The 21,139-nt window shown below is 36.8% G+C and overlaps 1 protein-coding gene across 1 annotated transcript in view; it reads left to right on the top strand.

The window, feature by feature from the left end:
• Positions 1-21,139, top strand: part of kdrl (kinase insert domain receptor like) — a gene marked incomplete at its 3' end in the record, with an annotated part of 97,107 nt that overhangs the window by 21,342 nt on the left and 54,626 nt on the right. The window contains exon 2 of the mRNA XM_061930507.2: positions 16,749-16,839. Within this exon, the coding sequence (XP_061786491.1) occupies positions 16,749-16,839 (91 nt within the window). The remainder of the gene's footprint in view (positions 1-16,748; positions 16,840-21,139) is intronic.

Genomic DNA, 21,139 nt, shown 5'->3' with positions numbered 1-21,139 from the left:
GTTCATACCTTTTCATATGGAAGGTACTTTTCCTTCTCAATGTCTCAAGAAGGGTAAAAATACAAGAACACACACACACACACACACACACACACACACACACACACACACACACACACACACACACACACACACACACACACACACACACACACACACACACACACACACACACACACACAAAGGTTGAACAGACAGAGCTTTGGCAGCTGATCCAAAGTCTTGTCAAGGGGTTTCCACTCATTTTTACATTTTCTTACTGTTTGACTTACTTTGTCTTTGGCAAAGCACGACCACTATTCCACTGCCACATAGAATAGAATAGAAAGTACTTTATTGATCCCTGGGGGAAATTCAGCACCACAGTTCGCTCACAATAGACAATAAACACTCAAGTATTTTTTACATGTGAATAATATAAATAGTCTATTATACAGCATTATTCACATGTGAATAACATAAATACAGTCTATTATACAGCATTATTCACATGTGAATAGTATAAATACAGTCTATTATACAGCATTATTCACATGTGAATAACATAAATACAGTCTATTATACAGCATTATTCACATGTGAATAATATAAATAATCTATTATACAGTATTATTCACATGTGAATAATATAAATACAGTCTATTATACAGCATTATTCACATGTGAATAACATAAATACAGTGTATTATACAGCATTATTCACATGTGAATAATATAAATAGCAGTTCACTCACAATAGACAAACACTTAGGTATTGTTACATGTGAATATTATAAATAGTCTATTACACAGCATTATTCACATGTGAATAATATAAATACAGTCTATTATACAGCATTATTCACATGTGAATAACATAAATACAGTCTATTATACAGCATTATTCACATGTGAATAATATAAATAGCAGTTCACTCATAATAGACAAACACTTAGGTATTTTTACATGTGAATAATATAAATAGTCTATTATACAGCATTATTCACATGTGAATAACAGAAATACAGTCTGTTGTACAGCATTATTCACATGTGAATAATATAAATACAGTCTATTATACAGCATTATTCAGCATGTATATTATTCACATGTGAATAATATAGTCTATTATACAGCATTATTCACATGTGAATAATATAAATACAGTCTATTATACAGCATTATTCTAATGTGAATATCATAAATACAGTCTATTATACAGCATTATTCACATGTGAATAATATAAATACAGTCTATTATACAGCATTATTCAGCATGTATATTATTCACATGTGAATAATATAGTCTATTATACAGCATTATTCACATGTGAATATCATAAATACAGTCTATTATACAGCATTATTCACATGTGAACAACATAAATACAGTCTATTATACAACGTTATTTACATGTGAAAAATATAAATAGTCTATTATACAGCATTATTCACATGTGAATAATATAAAATACATCATAAACCACCCTGCTTTGTTAGATGACGCGGGTTTTTATTTATGTTACTCTTCCAAGCATCAAACAGTACATCTTGTTTGCTCTGCTCGTTCGCCATCATCCCAACCCTGGTGTGCACCAAAAAAAACGTAACGAGACCCGTTTCCCATGCGGTCTGGGTCCGTTTGCAAGTGAACTTGAACTCAAACGTGAACACTCCACAGAGTAAAGATACGGACCAGTGTTAATGAAACTAAAAAGCATGCTTTAATGACAAATATTTAATAGAAAATATTTTAGAAGTGTGTGTGTGTGTGTGTGTGTGTGTGTGTGTGTGTGTGTGTGTGTGTGTGTGTGTGTGTGTGTGTGTGTGTGTGTGTGTGTGTGTGTGTGTGTGACAATAGCACGCTTTAAAATAATATTGTACACGCTTTTTGTGAAATATAAGGCAAGCCAACTTTATTTAGATAGCATGTTTACCACAATTTTAAAATTGGACCAAAGTGAATCTAACATAATAGCGTGAGAGTCCAGTCCATAGTGGATCTAACATAATATTGTGAGAGTCCAGTCCATAGTGGATCTAACATAATATTGTGAGAGTCCAGTCCATAGTGGATCTAACATAATATTGTGAGAGTCCAGTCCATAGTGGATCTAACATAATAGTGTGAGAGTCCAGTCCATAGTGGATCTAACATAATATTGTGAGTCCAGTCCATAGTGGATCTAACATAATATTGTGAGAGTCCAGTCCATAGTGAATCTAACATAATATTGTGAGTCCAGTCCATAGTGGATCTAACATAATATTGTGAGTCCAGTCCATAGTGGATCTAACATAATATTGTGAGTCCAGTCCATAGTGGATCTAACATAATATTGTGAGAGTCCAGTCCATAGTGAATCTAACATAATATTGTGAGAGTCCAGTCCATAGTGGATCTAACATAATATTGTGAGTCCAGTCCATAGTGGATCTAACATAATATTGTGAGTCCAGTCCATAGTGGATCTAACATAATATTGTGAGTCCAGTCCATAGTGGATCTAACATAATATTGTGAGTCCAGTCCATAGTGGATCTAACATAATAGTGTGAGAGTCCAGTCCATAGTGGATCTAACATAATAGTGAGAGTCCAGTCCATAGTGGATCTAACATAATATTGTGAGAGTCCAGTCCATAGTGGATCTAACATAATAGTGAGAGTCCAGTCCATAGTGGATCTAACATAATAGTGAGAGTCCAGTCCATAGTGGATCTAACATAATAGTGAGAGTCCAGTCCATAGTGGATCTAACGTAATAGTGTGAGAGTCCAGTCCATAGTGGATCTAACATAATATTGTGAGAGTCCAGTCCATAGTGGATCTAACATAATAGTGAGAGTCCAGTCCATAGTGGATCTAACATAATAGTGAGAGTCCAGTCCGTAGTGGATCTAACATAATAGTGAGAGTCCAGTCCATAGTGGATCTAACATAATATTGTGAGAGTCCAGTCCATAGTGGATCTAACATAATATTGTGAGAGTCCAGTCCATAGTGGATCTAACATAATAGTGAGAGTCCAGTCCATAGTGGATCTAACATAATAGCGTGAGAGTCCAGTCCATAGTGGATCTAACATAATAGCGTGAGAGTCCAGTCCATAATGGATCTAACATAATATTGTGAGAGTCCAGTCCATAGTGGATCTAACATAATATTGTGAGAGTCCAGTACATAGTGGATCTAACATAATATTGTGAGAGTCCAGTCCATAGTGGATCTAACATAATAGCGTGAGAGTTCAGTCCATAGTGGATCTAGTTAATAGTGTGAGAGTCCAGTCCATAGTGGATCTAGTTAATAGTGTGAGAGTCCAGTCCATAGTTGATCTAGTTAATAGTGTGAGAGTCCAGTCCATAGTGAATCTAGTTAATAGTGTGAGAGTCCCGTCCATAGTTGATCTAGTTAATAGTGTGAGAGTCCAGTCCATAGTGGATCTAGTTAATAGTGTGAGAGTCCAGTCCATAGTGGATCTAGTTAATGGTGTGAGAGTCCAGTCCATAGTTGATCTAGTTAATAGTGGATCTAGTTAATAGTGTGAGAGTCCAGTCCATAGTTGATCTAGTTAATAGTGTGAGAGTCCAGTCCATAGTGGATCTAGTTAATAGTGTGAGAGTCCAGTCCATAGTGGATCTAGTTAATGGTGTGAGAGTCCAGTCCATAGTTGATCTAGTTAATAGTGGATCTAGTTAATAGTGTGAGAGTCCAGTCCATAGTTGATCTAGTTAATAGTGTGAGAGTCCAGCCCATGGTGGATCTAGCATAATATTGTGAGAGTCCAGTCCATAGTGGATCTAACATAATATTGTGAGAGTCCAGTCCATAGTGGATCTAACATAACATTGTGAGGGTCCAGTCCATAGTGGATCTAACATAATATTGTGAGAGTCCAGTCCATAGTGGATCTAACATAAGAGTGTGAGAGTCCAGTCCATAGTGGATCTAGTTAATATTGTGAGAGTCCAGTCCATAGTGGATCTAACATATTATTGTGAGAGTCCAGTCCATAGTGGATCTAACATAACGTTGTGAGGGTCCAGTCCATAGTGGATCTAGCATAATAGTGAGAGTCCAGTCCATAATGGATCTAGTTAATAGTGTGAGAGTCCAGTCCATAGTGGATCTAACATAATTGTGAGAGTCCAGTCCATAGTGGATCTAGTTAATAGTGTGAGAGTCCAGTCCATAGTGGATCTCGCATAATATTGTGGGAGTCCAGTCCATAGTGCATCTAGCATAATATTGTGGGAGTCCAGTCCATAGTGGATCTAGTTAATAGTGTGAGAGTCCAGTCCATAGTGGATCTAGTTAATAGTGTGAGAGTCCAGTCCATAGTGGATCTAGTTAATGGTGTGAGAGTCCAGTCCATAGTGGATCTAACATAATAGTGAGAGTCCAGTCCATAGTGGATCTAACATATTCGTGTGACAGTCCAGTCCATAGTGGATCCAACATAATAGTGAGAGTCCAGTCCAAAGTGGATCCAGCATAATATTATGAGAGTCCAGTCCATAGTGGATCTAACATAATAGTGTGAGAATCCAGTCCATAGTGGATCTAACATAATATTGTGAGAGTCCAGTCCATAGTGGATCTAACATAATATTGTGAGAGTCCAGTCCATAGTGGATCTAACATAATAGTGTGAGAGTCCAGTCCATAGTGGATCTAACATAATAGTGTGAGAGTCCAGTCCATAGTGGATCTAACATAATAGTGTGAGAGTCCAGTCCATAGTGGATCTAACATTATATTGTGAGAGTCCAGTCCATAGTGGATCTAACATAATAGTGAGAGTCCAGTCCATAGTGGATCTAACATATTAGTGTGACAGTCCAGTCCATAGTGGATCCAACATAATAGTGAGAGTCCAGTCCAAAGTGGATCCAGCATAATATTGTGAGAGTCCAGTCCATAGTGGATCTAACATGAGCAGAGAAGAAACGGCAGATCAACTGGTCTAAAAAGGGGGTCTATTTAAAGGCTAGAGTATACAAATGAGTTTTAAGATGGGACTTAAATGCTTCTACTGAGGTAGCATCTCTAACTGATACCGGTAGAACATTCCAGAGTACTGGAGCCCCAATAGAAAACGCTCTATAGCCCGCATACTTTTTTTGGGCTCTGGGAATCACTAATAAGTTGGAGTTCTTTGAACGCAGATTTCTTGCCGGGACATATGGTACAATACAATCAGCAACATAGACCGTGTAGTATTTTATACATAAGTAGTAAAACCTTCAAGTCACATCTTAAGTGCACAGGAAATATCAGTATGAACCACACTGTAAGTCTTTTTATGGAGCAGCTTAACCATTGTGATCAAACGTGTATTGCAATGCTTCCCCAGGGTCAATATGCTATTTAGTTCCTGTGCACCGAGACAGGAAGCTACTGTTTCTCTCCTAACATCAGGGTCACTTTTTTTTTCTTTTCTTTTTTTGTGACTCAACACTCCATGACACTTCCCTCTTTTGTTAGGCGATATCTCACTCAGCCACCCTTTCTACATGGCATGGCCGTCATCATGCATTGTCTTACTTTCGCCTTGAACGCAACACAAAGATCCTCCCCTGACTCTGTTGATGGTTGTGTTGCTTCATTGGAGGAAGTGTGGGAAGAAGGGACGTGAAAAGTGATGGGAATTCTGACTTTGTGTTTCTGGTAAAAAAAAATGAGTGACAATACAATAGTCATCTCAATCAATTTCTTTAAAGGCCAGAACTTTTTTTTTTTTTTTTCTGGCAGGCTCTGTGAGAGCCAGATGGTGTCTTTGAAAAGATATAAAATAAATATATAACAGCGTTGTAAGCCAAGTCATGTAAAACAAATCAGTCCATCATGTCATCATGATCTCGTACAGCTTGAAATCAAATACTATGAACATTGAAAGTTCATAGTTGCAATGTAATCGCACAAAGCTGTTTCCCCCCCCCCCTAAAAATTGTAATTGCTCAAAAAATGATAATGCATCAAAATCCATGTTGTTGTGAATTATTGACCCTCTCAAGGCTCCACTTACTTCACATGAAATATTCCACATTAAAATATTTTTGGGAAAAATATTGCATATTTTGTGTTTGCCATAAAAAAAACAGTTTTCTATGACAAAAATGTCATAAAATAAACAAACAAAAAAACTAATGTATCATCGACGGATAGATCTGAAGTTGATCTCGAAAATTAAGTGTTCAAAGTAAAAAAATAAAAATAAAATAAATATATATATATATATATATATATATATATATATATATATATATATATATATAGCAATAATAAACATACGTTTAATGTACCCTAAGATTCTTTGTTAAAATAAAGCCATTTTTTGTGGCCCCCTTTATTTAGAAAAGTATCGAAATACAAGTTGATCTAGAGAATTAAGTGTTCAAAGTAAAAATAAATGATATATATATATATACATATATATATATATATATATATATATACCTTTTAACACTTTTATGAGTGGGGCCCTTTTGGATCCCTAATCATTTTAGTGGGATTTTTATTTTTTAAACTGTTTTTGTTTAAAAAATAATATTTTATTAAAATCAATGTTATGAATTATTGACCTACTCAAGGCAGGAAGCATGAAGTGCTCTAAAACTTGCTGGTAGACGGCTGCGTTGACCCTGGATCTCAGGAAACAGAGTGGACCGACACCAGCAGATGACATGGCACCCCAAACCATCACTGATGGTGGAAACTTTACACTAGACTTCAGGCAACGTGGATCCTGTGCCTCTCCCGTCTTCCTCCAGACTCTGGGACCTCGATTTCCAAAGGAAATGCAAAATTTGCATGGTTGGGTGATGGTTTGGGGTGCCATGTCATCTGCTGGTGTCGGTCCACTCTGTTTCCTGAGATCCAGGGTCAACGCAGCCGTCTACCAGCAAGTTTTAGAGCACTTCATGCTTCCTGCTGCTGACCTGCTCTATGGAGATGGAGATTTCAAGTTCCAACAGGACTTGGCGCCTGCACACAGCGCAAAATCTACCCGTGCCTGGTTTACGGACCATGGTATTTCTGTTCTAAATTGGCCCGCCAACTCCCCTGACCTTAGCCCCATAGAAAATCTGTGGGGTATTGTGAAAAGGAAGATGCAGAATGCCAGACCCAAAAACGCAGAAGAGTTGAAGGCCACTATCAGAGCAACCTGGGCTCTCATAACACCTGAGCAGTGCCAGAAACTCATCGACTCCATGCCACGCCGCATTAACGCAGTAATTGAGGCAAAAGGAGCTCCAACCAAGTATTGAGTATTGTACATGCTCATATTTTTCATTTTCATACTTTTCAGTTGGCCAACATTTCTAAAAATCCCTTTTTTGTATTAGCCTTAAGTAATATTCTAATTTTGTGACACACGGAATTTTGGATTTTCATTTGTTGCCACTTCAAATCATCAAAATTAAATGAAATAAACATTTGAATGCATCAGTCTGTGTGCAATGAATAAATATAATGTACAAGTTACACCTTTTGAATGCAATTACTGAAATAAATCAAGTTTTTCAAAATATTCTAATTTACTGGCTTTTACCTGTGTATATATATATACTTTTTAACACTTTTATGAGTAGGGCTCTTTTGGATCCCTAATAATTTTAGTGATTTTTTTATTTTTTTAAATTGTTTTTGTTTAAAAAATATTTAATTAAAATCAATGTTATGAATTATTGACCTACTCAAGGCTCCAATTACTTCACATGAATTATTCCCCCTTAAAATATTTTTGGGGAAAAATATTGCATATTTTGTGTTTGCCATAAAAAAAAACATAGTTTTCTATAACAAAAATGCCATAAACTCTAATAATTTTAGTGGTCTTTTTATTTTTTAAACTGTTTTTGTTTAAAAAAAATAAAAAATAATTAAAATCAATGTTATGAATTCTTGACCTACTCAAGGCTACACTTACTTCACATGAAATATTCCCCCTTAAAATATTTTTTGGGAAAAATATTGCATATTTTGTGTTTGCCATAAAAAAAACATAGTTTTATATAACAAAAAATGTCATAAACCCTAATAATTTTAGTGATTTTTTAATTTTTTAAACTGTTTTTGTTTAAAAAAAAAAATATTTAATTAAAATCAATGTTATAAATTATTGACCTACTCAAGGCTCCACTTACTTCACATGAAATATTCCACCTTAAAATATTTTTTGGGGAAAATATTGCATATTTTGTGTTTGCTAAAAAAAAAAAGTTTTATATAACAAAAAATGTCATAAACCTTAATAACTTTAGTGATTTTTTATTTTTTAAACTGTTATTGTTTAAAAAATAATATTTAATTAAAATCAATGTTGTGAATTATTGACCTACTCAAGGCTCCAATTACTTCATATGAAATATTCCACCTTAAAATATTTTTGGGGAAAAATATTGCATATTTTGTGTTTGCTAAAAAAAATAAAAAAATTATATAACAAAAAATGTCATAAACCTTAATAACTTTAGTGATTTTTTATTTTTAAACTGTTTTTGTTTAAAAAATAATATTTAATTAAAATCAATGTTATGAATTATTGACGCACTCAAGGCTCCACTAACTTCACATGAAATATTGCACCTTAAAATATCTTTGGGGAAAAATATTGCATATTTTGTGTTTGCCATAAAAAAACATATTTTTCTTTAACAGAAATGTCATAAAACAAACAAACAAAAAAACTAATTTATAATCGACAGGTAGTTCTGAAGTTGATTTAAAAAATTAGGTGTCGAAAGTTTAAAAAAAAAAAAAAAAAAAAAATAAAAAAAATATATATATATATATATATATATATATTTTTTTTTTAAATACTTCAACATTTCTTGACCAATTCAGCTCATTCAGGACATTCATGCTATTAATCATGTTCAACAAAATCCCGCTTTTACCAAAATTGCCAAATTTCCAGGAAGTTCCCATTGAAATGAATGGGACATTTTTCCAAGGTGCACAATTCTCACCTTTTTCAACCTATTCAAACCATTCCAACTTTAACACATTCCACTCATCCTGGACATTCAAACTACAATTTTTCCACGTTCAACACATTTCCAGGAATACCTGTTTTTTTTTCTAACCCTATTTCCAACCTTTTTTGTTTAACTACTCCTTTTCCTTTTTTCACCCCATTTCAACTGTCCCACCATCAAAAAAACTAGTTAGTTTAGGAACTAGAACAATTCCCAGTTTTCCCGAAATTCCAGGAATTCCGTAATACCATTTCTCAATTAAAAACAGTTAACTACTTCAACATTTCTTCACTGATTTAAACAATTCCAACACCAACCAATTCAGCTCATTCAGAACATTCATGCTATTAATCATGTTAAAAAAAATCACGCTTTTACCAAAATTACCAAATTTCCAGGAAGTTCCCATTGAAATGAATGGGACATTTTTCCAAGTTGCACAATTCCCACATTTTTCAACCTATTCAAGCCATTCCAACTTTAACACATTCCACTCATCCTGGACATTCAAACTAACACTTTCCCACGTTCCAAACCAAATTCCGGTTTTCCTGGAAATTCAAACTCTTCAACATTCAAACCATTCAAACTATTCTTACATTATGTCAGCATTTCACTTCAACTTTTTGGAGCATTCACACGCAGTTCCTTCAGGAATTGCATCATCTAGTGGTCTTAAAATTCCCTTTTTACGATATTTGTTGCCAATAATGCCGGCTCATGAGCCCATCAGCAGCAGACAGAAATTGAACCAGAGGTCATCCGTCTCTTTTGCGCTGCCTTCCCTGCCCGTTTGTTCCATGCCTGTCCTCCTCCTAATGGCTCCTAATGAGAACCAGCTTCAGGCCTCTTTGAACCCCGCACAATAATCACCATTTCTGGCATTTTCTTCGCCGATCGGCCGGAGGAATGCGACGTGCACAGCTGCTGTCGGAGGGTTGTGGACGCTGGCGGAGGTCAGTGCTGGTACGGCTTGGGGAGTTTTAGTGGGTGTTGAGAGGCTATTTTCTGTCTTTCTTGCAAGAGGCTCCCAGGGGCCCCTTGCTGATTCATCCATCTGCAGCGTGTATTTCTTGGGAGAATGGGGGGAAAATTGGCCTGTTTTATGAAATGAGATGAGTGCAATTTAAGGTCAAGTGACATTTTTGGTTTGGTTGCGTACGCGAGCCTCGTTCTTGTTGCATGTGTTCCATTTTAGTCGCAGCCTCAGCCAGATGTGTGGCTGTTTTGTTTTTCGTATTATTGTTCGATTCCCCTCTCAAAAAGTTATTTCCTGCAGTTCCTGAATATGCAGATGTGAGGCAATGCATTTTCTCTTTGTCATAAGAAGTGAAAATGTACAAACCCCCAAAACCAATGAAGTTGTCACATTGTGTAAACGGTAAATAAAAAGAGAATACAATGATTTGCAAATCCTTTTCGACTTATATTCAATTAAATAGACTGCAAAGACAAGATATTTAACAATCGAACTGGAAAACTTTGTTATTTTTTTGCAAATATTAGCTCATTTGGAATTTGATGCCTGCAACGTGTTTGAAAAAAGCTGGCAAAAAAGACTGAGAAAGTTGAGGAATGCTCATCAAACACTTATTTGGAACATCCCACAGGTGAACATGCTAATTGGGAACAGGTGGGTGCCATGATTGGGTATAAAAGCAGCTTTCATGAAATGCTCAGTCATTCACAAACCAGGACGGAGCAACACTTTGTCAACAAATGCCAGAGCAAATTGTTTAAGAACAATATTTCTCAACCAGCTATTGCAAGGAATTTAGGGATTTCACCGTCTACGCTCCGTAATATCATCAAAAGAATGAATCTGGAGAAATCACTGCACGTAAGCGATGATATTACGGACCTCCGATCCCTCAGGCGGTACCGCATCAAAAAAGCGACATCAGCGTGTAAAGGATATCACCACATGGGCTCAGGGACACTTCAGAAAACCACTGTCAGTAACTACAGTTGGTCGATACATCTGTAAGTGCAAGTTAAAACTCTACTATGCAAAGCCAAGGCCATTTATCAACAACACCCAGAAACGCCACCGGCTTCGCTGGGCCCCGAGCTCATCTAAGATGGACTGATGCAATGTGGGAAAGTGTTCTGTGGTCTGACAAGTCCACATTTCAAATTGTTTTTGGAAACTGGAACAAAGGGGACAAGAACCATCCTGGATTGTTCTAGGCGCAAAGTGTGAAAAGCCAGCATCTTTAATGGTATGGGGGTGTATTAGTGCCCAAGGCATGGGTAACTTACACATCTGTGTGTCATGTCTTGGTGATCATGTTTAGTTTGGCTATGTTCTGTTTGGTTTTTGCACTCTGTCAGTTTCTGTTTTTTCACTCCCTGTTTTGTTTCCATGACTACCGATTAGTTCACCTGTCCTCACGACTCACGCACCTGATTAATTTGAACTCACGCACCTGTTGTCAATCACCACATGACTATTTAAGCCTGTAATTTTCTGTTGTTCGGCCTGGCGACATCACATTCATGCTCTGCACTCTTGACACGCTGCTTACTCTGTACAGGTCATAGTTCATGCTGCTCTTTTCTTGCCACATACGTTTTTTTTGTTTATTCAAGCCACTGTTTTGTACCTCCGCTGTGAGCGCTTTTTGTTTGTTCCTTTTTTCCCATAGTTCTACCTTTGTGCGAATTTTGTTTTATTAACCAAGTTTGTTCCCCGCCTTGTGCGCGCCTTTTGTTTATACTTTTATAATCTATTATTAAATCATGTATTTAACTTCACGCCATGTCCGGTCCAAATCCTTTGCACCATGGGAAAACAAACCACGCCAAAGTCCAAGTCTTGACACTTTGAAGGCACCATTAAAGGGGAACATTATCACAATTTCAGAAGGGTTAAAACCATTAAAAATCAGTTCCCAGTGGCTATATGTATAATAAATTACGTAAAACCGCGAGTAATGAATAAAGTTTTCATCAATTAATATATTCTGTAGACATACCCTCATCCGCTCTCTTTTCCTGAAAGCTGATCTGTCCCGTTTTGGAGTTGATGTCAGCATCTGCTTTGAGTGTCGCAGGATATCCACACATTCTTGCCATCTCTGTCGTAGCATAGCTTTCGTCGGTAAAGTGTGCGGAACAAACGACTGACCATTTCGTCGGCTTTCCCCACAGTCTCGCATTTTGAACAAATTTCGTCCAATTTCTTGCCAATTTCGCATCTTTGGGCCACTGGCGCAACTTGAATCCGTCCCTGTTCGTGTTGTTACACCCTCCGACAACACACCGACGAAAGTGAGAAAATGGCGGATTGCTTCCCGCCATCTCCGAGAGCGAATAATAGAAAGGCGTTTAATTCGCCAAAATTCACCCATTTAGAGTTCGGAAATCGGTTAAAAAAATATATGGTCTTTTTTTCTGCAACATCAAGGTATATATTGACGCTTACATAGGTCTGGTGATAATGTTCCCCTTTAACGCTGAAAGGTACATACAGGTTTTGGAGCGACATATGTTGCCATCCAAGCAACGTTATCATGGACGCCCCTGCTTATTTCTGCAAGGCAAAGCCAAGCCACGTGTTACAACAGCGGGGCTTCGTAGTAAAAGAGTGCGGGTACTAGACTGGCCTGCCTGTAGTCCAGACATTGAAAATGTGTGAAGGCTAAAATAGCAGAAGGGAGACTGTTGAACAACTTAAGCTGAACATCAAGCAAGAATGGGAAAGAATTCCACTTCAAAAATGTGTCTCCTCAGTTCCCAAACCTTTACTGAGTGTTGTTAAAAGGAAATGTCATGTAACACAGTGGTAAAAATGCCCCCTGTGACAATTTTTTTGCAATGTTATTGATTATTTGCCCCCCAAAAAAAGAAGTTTCTCAGTGTGAACATGAAATATCTTGTCTTTGCAGTCTATTCAATTGAATATAAGTTGAAAAGGATTTGCAAATCATTGTATTCTTTTTATTTACTATTTACACAACGTGACAACTGCAATGCTTTTTGGGGTGTGTACGTTCCCTCACGGTGTGTGAAGGTCAGCAGCCTTGTGACAATTGTGGAGATAAAAGCGTGTGGTACATGTCTTTCCTCTGGTTGCCCTTGGACAATAAAAGAATAATGGTCGATTATTTTGAAGGGAAACCACTGTTGAGTTGTACCAGCGGCTTTTGGCACGCTCGGCCGCTTCGTTGCACGACAGCTGTTGGGAATAATGGAACTGCAGGTGTGCACTTTATTCAGCATGTCAGTAAGCTGTTGTGTAACTCTTTTCATAATTGACTCCAGGCCACGAGTAAACTTTCCCCCCTAAAGGGTCTCATGTGTAGATAGTTGACTAGAACATAAAGTTGAGTCAAGTTGAAAGCGGGCCTAAGGGAGAATCGCATATGTTTCCCCTTCCAAGAGATACAACTGGCTGTTCATCACACAGAATCCACCTTGACAAATATGATATCACTTACCATTTTATTACACCTTCCCAAGGGGTAATACTGTCAAAATGTACTTTAGAGTAGTCAGTATATATTTAACATGCTGTGAAAATAAGTGATTAAGTCTGAATAGTGAGTAATAGGGCTGGTTAAAACATTTTTTTCTTCCAGAATGAATTGCAATTTGTAACAATTAATCTATTTAAAAAAAAGCCACTCAGACAAATCATATTGTTGATGTAGATCAGGGCTCCCACAGAACTTTCCTCCAGAAGGAAAGATGAAACAAAAATGGAGCTGTTTGGCCACAATACCCAGCAATATGTTTGGAGAAGAAAATGTGAGGCCTTTAATCCCAGGAACACCATTCCTACCGTCAAGCATGGTGGGGGTAGTATTATACTCTGGGCCTGTTTTGCTGCCAATGGAACTGGTGCTTTACAGAGAGTAAATGGGACAATGGAAAAAGGAGGATTACCTCCAAATTCTTCAGGACAAGCTAAAATCATCAGCCCGGAGGTTGGGTCTTGGGCGCAGTTGGGTGCTCCAACAGGACAATGACCATCAAACACACGTCAAAAGTGGTAAAGGAATGGCTAAGATGGGCGAGAATGAAGGTTTTAGAATGGCCTTCCCAAAGTCCTGACTTAAACGTGTGGACAATGCTGAAGAAACAAGTCCATGTCACATTTAGCTGAACTGCACCAATTTTGTCAAGAGGAGTGGTCAAAAATTCAAGCAGAAGCTTGTGGATGGCTACCAAAAGTGTCTTATTGCAGTGAAACTTGCCAAGGGACATGTAAGCAAATATTAACATTGCTGTATGTATACTTTTGACCCAGCACATTTGCTCACATTTTCAGTAGACCCATAATAAATTCATAAAAGAAGCAAACTTCATGAATGTTTTTTGTGGGACCAACAAGTATGTGCTCCAATCACTACATCACACAAATAATAAGAGTTGTAGAAATGATTGGAAACTCATGACAGCCATGACATTATGTTCTTTACAAGTGTATGTCAACTTTTGACCACGACTGTATATACAGTATATATATGTATATATATATATATATATATATATGCACTTTATATATATGTGTATATATATATGTATGTATATATATATATGTATATATGTATGTATATATATATGTATATATGTATACGTATATATATATATATATGTATATATGTATACGTATATATATATGTATATATGTATGTATATACACATACATACATACATACATACATGCGTATATATATATGTATGTATATATATATATGTATATATGTATGTATATATATATGTATATATGTATACGTATATATATATATATATGTATATATGTATACGTATATATATGTATATATGTATGTATATACACATACATACATACATACATACATACATGCATGCATGCATACATACATACATACATACATACATATATGTGTATATATAATGTGCATATATACGTGTATATATATATATATATATACTGTGTGTGTATGTATATATATATATATAATGTGTATATGTGTATTTGTATACCGTATTTTCTTGAATTGCCGCCGGGTATATAGTATGCGCCTGCCTAGAATTACCGCCGGGTCAAACTCGTTTCGCAAAATAATTAGCGCATGCTTAGCATTACCGCCGGGTCAGAATTACCGCCGGGTCAAACTCGTTTCGCAAAATATTATTTTTATTAGCACATGTCTAGAATTACCGCCGGGTCAAACTCGTTTCGCAAAATAAAAAAAATAAAAAGTTATACATATATTAGGTGTGTGGGAAAAAATCGATTCAAATTCGAATCGCGATTCTCACGTTGTGCTATTCAGAATCGATTCTCATTTAAAAAAAATAAATTTTAATTTTTTTAATTTTAATTTTTTAATTTTAAATTTTTCTTAATTAATGAATCCAACAGAACAAAACACAGCAATACCATAACAACGCAATCCAATTCCAAAACCAAACCCGACCCAGCAACACTCAGAACTGCAATAAACAGAGTAATTGAGAGGAGGCACAAACACCACACAGAACAAACCAAAAGTTTATAATAATAATAACTATAATAATTAATTAATAATTAATAATAATAACTGGGATTTATATAGCACTTTTCTAAGTACCCAAACTCGCTTTACATGTCGAACCCATCAATCATTCACACCTGGTGGTGGTAAGCTACTTTCATAGCCACAGCTGCCCTGGGTAAACTGACGTAGTAGTAGTGAAACATAAATGAATATTATCAACAACAGTATCAATATTAGTTACAATTTCAACATAGCAGTGATTAAAAATCCCTCATTGACATTATCATGAGACATTTATAAAAATAAAAATAAAAGAACAATAGTGTCACAGTGGCTTATACTTGCATCGCATCTCATAAGCTTGACAACACACTGTGTCCAATATTTTCACAAAGATAAAATAAGTCATATTTGTGGTTCATTTAATAGTTAAAACAAATTTACATTATTGCAATCAGTTGATAAAACATTGTCCTTTACAATTATAAAAGCTTTTTACTCTGCTTGCATGTCAGCAGACTGGGGTGGATCCTGCTGAAATCTTATGTATTGAATGAATAGAGAATCCTTTTGAATCGGTAAAATATCGTTTTTGAATCGAGAATCGTGTGGAATTGAAAAAAAGTAAATAGATTTTGAATCGAATCGTCACCCCAAGAATTGATATTGAATCGAATCATGGGACACCCAAAGATTCACAGCCCTAATATATATGTGTGTATATATATATATATCCATCCATCCATCCATCCATTTTCTACCGCTTATTCCCTTTGGGGTCGCGGGGGGCGCTGGAGCCTATCTCAGCTACAATCGGGCGGAAGGCGGGGTACACCCTGGACAAGTCGCCACCTCATCGTATATATACTGGCCACATTTTTTTAACCCAATGCGGCCCCCTGGTCAAAATGTTTGGGGACTCTTGGGCTAAATAAACTACAAGTGCTATTGGACAATACAGGAGCCCAAACCAATGTGATTAGTATCATGACCCCTGATTGGCTCAGCCTCAGTCGGCATTACTGTATTGGATTCAAAAAGTGACTAAAGTGGGTACTTTCATGTTTAAAGGACTCTCATAATGTTGAAGATGTATTTAGAAGGCAGGAAACATGTTTCTAATCTCTAGCTATGAAAATATTTGATTTACGATTAATAATTCCTACTTTCCGGAAATTAATTTATTGCGGTCATCAACAGCAACACACCAGATTTATGTCCAGGCTCTGGTGGACCAGCTTCAGCGGTGAAGCAGGTTAGAATTTTACAGCACGTCATGAAAGTCACCTACACCATCTTTGTGTTCCGCAGGACATTTGGCAGAAGATCACTTGCCTAAAATGTGGCCCTCTGAGAATCCCATCATTCTTCACCACGGCGACGCTCTTAATCTCACATGCAGGTAAGAGAAGAACACTGACATTCACAATGAGGGTGGCGGTTATGTTAAGATACATTATGACTAATTGCCTTTTTTTGTATTTTTACATGTGAATAATATAAATACAGTCTATTATACAGCATTATTCACATGTGAATAATATAAATACAATCTTTTATACAGCATTATTCACATGTGAATAATAGAAATACAGTCTATTATACAGCATTATTTACATGTGAATAATACAAATAGTCTATTATACAGCATTATTCACATGTGAATAATATAAATACAGTCTGTTATACAGCATTATTCACATGTGAATAATATACAGTCTGTTATACAGCATTATTCACATGTGAATAATATAAATACAGTCTATTAAACAGCATTATTCACATGTGAATAATACAAATACAGTCTATTATACAGCATTATTCACATGTGAATAATATAAATACAGTCTATTATACAGCATTATTCACATGTGAATAATATAAATACAGTCTATTATACAGCATTATTCACATGTGAATAATATAAATACAGTCTATTATACAGCATTATTCACATGTGAATAATATAAATACAATCTTTTATACAGCATTATTCACATGTGAATAATAGAAATACAGTCTATTATACAGCATTATTTACATGTGAATAATACAAATAGTCTATTATACAGCATTATTCACATGTGAATAATAGAAATACAGTCTATTATACAGCATTATTTACATGTGAATAATACAAATAGTCTATTATACAGCATTATTCACATGTGAATAATATAAATACAGTCTGTTATACAGCATTATTCACATGTGAATAATATACAGTCTGTTATACAGCATTATTCACATGTGAATAATATAAATACAGTCTGTTATACAGCATTATTCACATATGAATAATATAAATACAGTCTATTAAACAGCATTATTCACATGTGAATAATACAAATACAGTCTATTATCCAGCATTATTCACATGTGAATAATATAAATACAGTCTATTATACAGCATTATTCACATTATTCACGCTGCCCCCGCGACCCGACCTCAGATAAGCTGAAGAAGACGGACGGACGGATGGATGGATGGATGACTCCTTAAATGTGCCTTATAATCCGGTGCGACTTTTGTATGAAAAAAGACCTGAATAGACCCGCTCGTTGGCAGTGCGCCTTATAATCCGATGCGCCCTATGGTCCGAAAAATACGGTACTCACTGCTACAAGTGGCCCTCTGATGGCACCCATGTGGCCCTCGGTGAAAAGGAGTTTGACAGCCCTGGTGTAATGCAAGGCTTCCCTATAAGGCCAAATATGCTTAGACAGCTGTCCTATATTTCCTTGTTTTCTGTCACCGGACAAGCCTCTGGAGGCCTGTTTGACCCAAAATTCTGCAGGCAAAAGCCGAGGTATGCGAGACATGTTTGATGTTCCTCTGGGATGCCTTTAATGAGCCTTTTCAAGTGGACGCTGTGTGGAAGGAATGCACGTCGCTCGAGAGAAACATGTTCCCATGTGAAAGTTCAGATTATCAGATGACTCACGACTCAACTCAAAATAAAGCAAAACGCAATGGCTGGGGCCCAAACTCCCAAAAGGGGAGAAACGGACGCTGCCATCCTGAACTAAGAGGCGTGAAAGTTCATTGCCAGCTGTGACGCTGTTGCTTAAAATAGACCCGGTCTGCAAAGCCTTTAGAGCCGGGGGGGTCCAAAGTGCGGCGAGGGTGCCGTAAATTTACTGTGTAAATGTGACAGACGCTTTGTCATCTGCAAGACAAAGCTGAAATGCAGGAATTGTTTTTTTTAAGCGAAATGTCTCCAGATTCCTTTTAGTTTAGCCTCATCATGAGTTTAAGAAGCAATGTTTTCAATCTGCCGATGTGTAAATAAGGTCAATGACCAGCATTCACTTATATGACCCAATCCAAACAACCTTCCCTAGTCATGGTGCAAAAAACCCCCAAAACAATTCAACTGACATAAAAGTTGACACACATGGTCACACGTAAGGTGCACTTAAAATCCTTTTTTCCCCTCAAATCTCGACAGTGTGCCTTATAACCCGGTGCACCTAATGTACGTGATCATTTTGGTTTTGCTTACCGACCTCAAAGATATTCTATTTGGTATATGGTGAAATGATAAGTGTGACCAGTCGATGGCAGTCTCCAGATTCCTTTTAGTTAAGCCTCACGGTGATTTTAAGAAGGAATGTTTTCAATCTGACGATGTGTAAATCAGGTCGATGACCATGAACGCAGCATTCACTTATATGACCCAATCCAAACAACCTTCCCTAGTCATGGTGGAAAAAAACCCCAAAACAATTCAACTGACATAAAAGTCGCAAACACAGGGTTACACGTACCACAACCTGCTCACCGTTTGATCATGTTGTAGACCCTGGGAGGATTGTCCAAGAGCACATGTGTCTGTCTAGTGCACAGGTATCAAACTCAAGGCCCGGGGGCCATATCTGGCCCGCCGTATCATATGATGTGGCCCGTGAAAGTCGAGTACCATATTTTCTGGACTATAAGGTGCACTTAAAATACTTTTTTTCCTCAAAACTCGACAGTGTGCCTTATAACCCGGTGCACCGAATGTACGTGATCATTTTGGTTTTGCTTACCGACCTCAAAGATATTCTATTTGGTATATGGTGAAATGATAAGTGTGACCAGTAGATGGCAGTCACCAGATTCCTTTTAGTTAAGCTTCACCATGAGTTTAAGAAGGAATGTTTTCAATCTGACGATGTGTAAATCAGGTTGATGACCATGAACGCAGCATTCACTTATACGACCCAATCAAAACAACCTTCCCTAGTCATGTGAAAAAAAACCCAAAACAATTCAACTGACATAAAAGTCGACACACATGGTCACACGTAACACAACCTGCTCACCGTTTGATCATTTTGTAGCCCCTGGGAGGAATGTCCAAGAGCACATGTGTCTGTCTAATGCCCAGGTGTCAAACTCAAGGCCCGGGGGCCAGATCTGGCCCGCCACATGTGGCCCGTGAAAGTCGAGTACCATATTTTCTGGACTATAAAATGCACTTAAAATACTTTTTTTCCTCAAATCTCGACAGTGTGCCTTATAACCCGTTGCACCTAATGTACGTAATAATTTTGGTTTTGCTTACCGACCTCAAAGATATTTATTTGGTATATGGTGAAATGATAAGTGTGACCAGTAGATGGCAGTCTCCAGATTCCTTTTAGTTTAGCCTCACCATAAGTTTAAGAAGGAATGTTTTCAATCTGACAATGTGTAAATCAGGTCAATGACCATGAACGCAGCATTCACTTATACAACCCAATCCAAACAACCTTCCCTAGTCATGGTGCAAAAAAAAAAAAAAAAAAAAAAAATTCAACTGACATAAGTCGACACACACGTAACACAACCTGCTCACTGAACTTTGTCGATGTTATAATAAAAACGTCCAAACTTCTATACCATTTTTTTTTTAATTGCACCCGTTTAATTCCATTACAGTGCATGATGGGACAAATACAACACTCTCTCTCTCTGCACTTATGCATGTTTGACACATTTTAGCTGCTTGATATTTCTGATTGAATACAAAACTTTAAGGACGTCGTCACGGAAGTAAACAAGGTAGAAGTCGAACTTTCACATGCTCTTAATATCCAATGATATTAATGTAATATGCAAATAGGTACAGTACAGGCCAAACGTTGGGACACACCTTCTCATTCCCAACACAACTGATGGTCCCAACCCCATTGATAAAACGAGAAATTCCACTCATCAACTCTGATGAGGCACACCTGTGGAGTGAAAACCATTTCAGGTGACCACCTCTTGAAGCTCATGCAGAGAATGCCAAGAGTGCGCAAAGCAGTAATCAGAGCAAAGGGCTGCTATTTTGAAGAAACTAGAATATAAAACATGTCTCACTATTTGGTGAACATAGTTTTGTCCTACTCATTTCGGCGGTTCTTGAACTCACCATCGTGTGGACTATGACGCAACAGTTTGTTTACATGTAAAATCTCCTTCTTTGTCTCATTTTGTCCACTAAACATTTTATGCTGTGCGTGAAAGCACAAACAAGGACTTTGTTGATGTTATTGACTTGTGTAGAGTGCTAATCAGGCATATTTGGTCAGTGCATGACTGCAAGCTAATCGATGCTAACCTGCTATTTAGGCTAGCTGTATGTACATATTGCATCATCATACCTCATTTGTAGCTATATTTGAGCTCATTTAATATCCTTTACTTTTATCCTCTTTGTATATAATGTATATTTGCATGTCTCATC

The sequence above is a fragment of the Nerophis lumbriciformis genome, linkage group LG36, assembly GCF_033978685.3.
Source record: "Nerophis lumbriciformis linkage group LG36, RoL_Nlum_v2.1, whole genome shotgun sequence".
Classification (NCBI taxonomy): domain Eukaryota; kingdom Metazoa; phylum Chordata; class Actinopteri; order Syngnathiformes; family Syngnathidae; genus Nerophis; species Nerophis lumbriciformis.
This window is presented reverse-complemented; position numbering and strand designations above follow the sequence as displayed.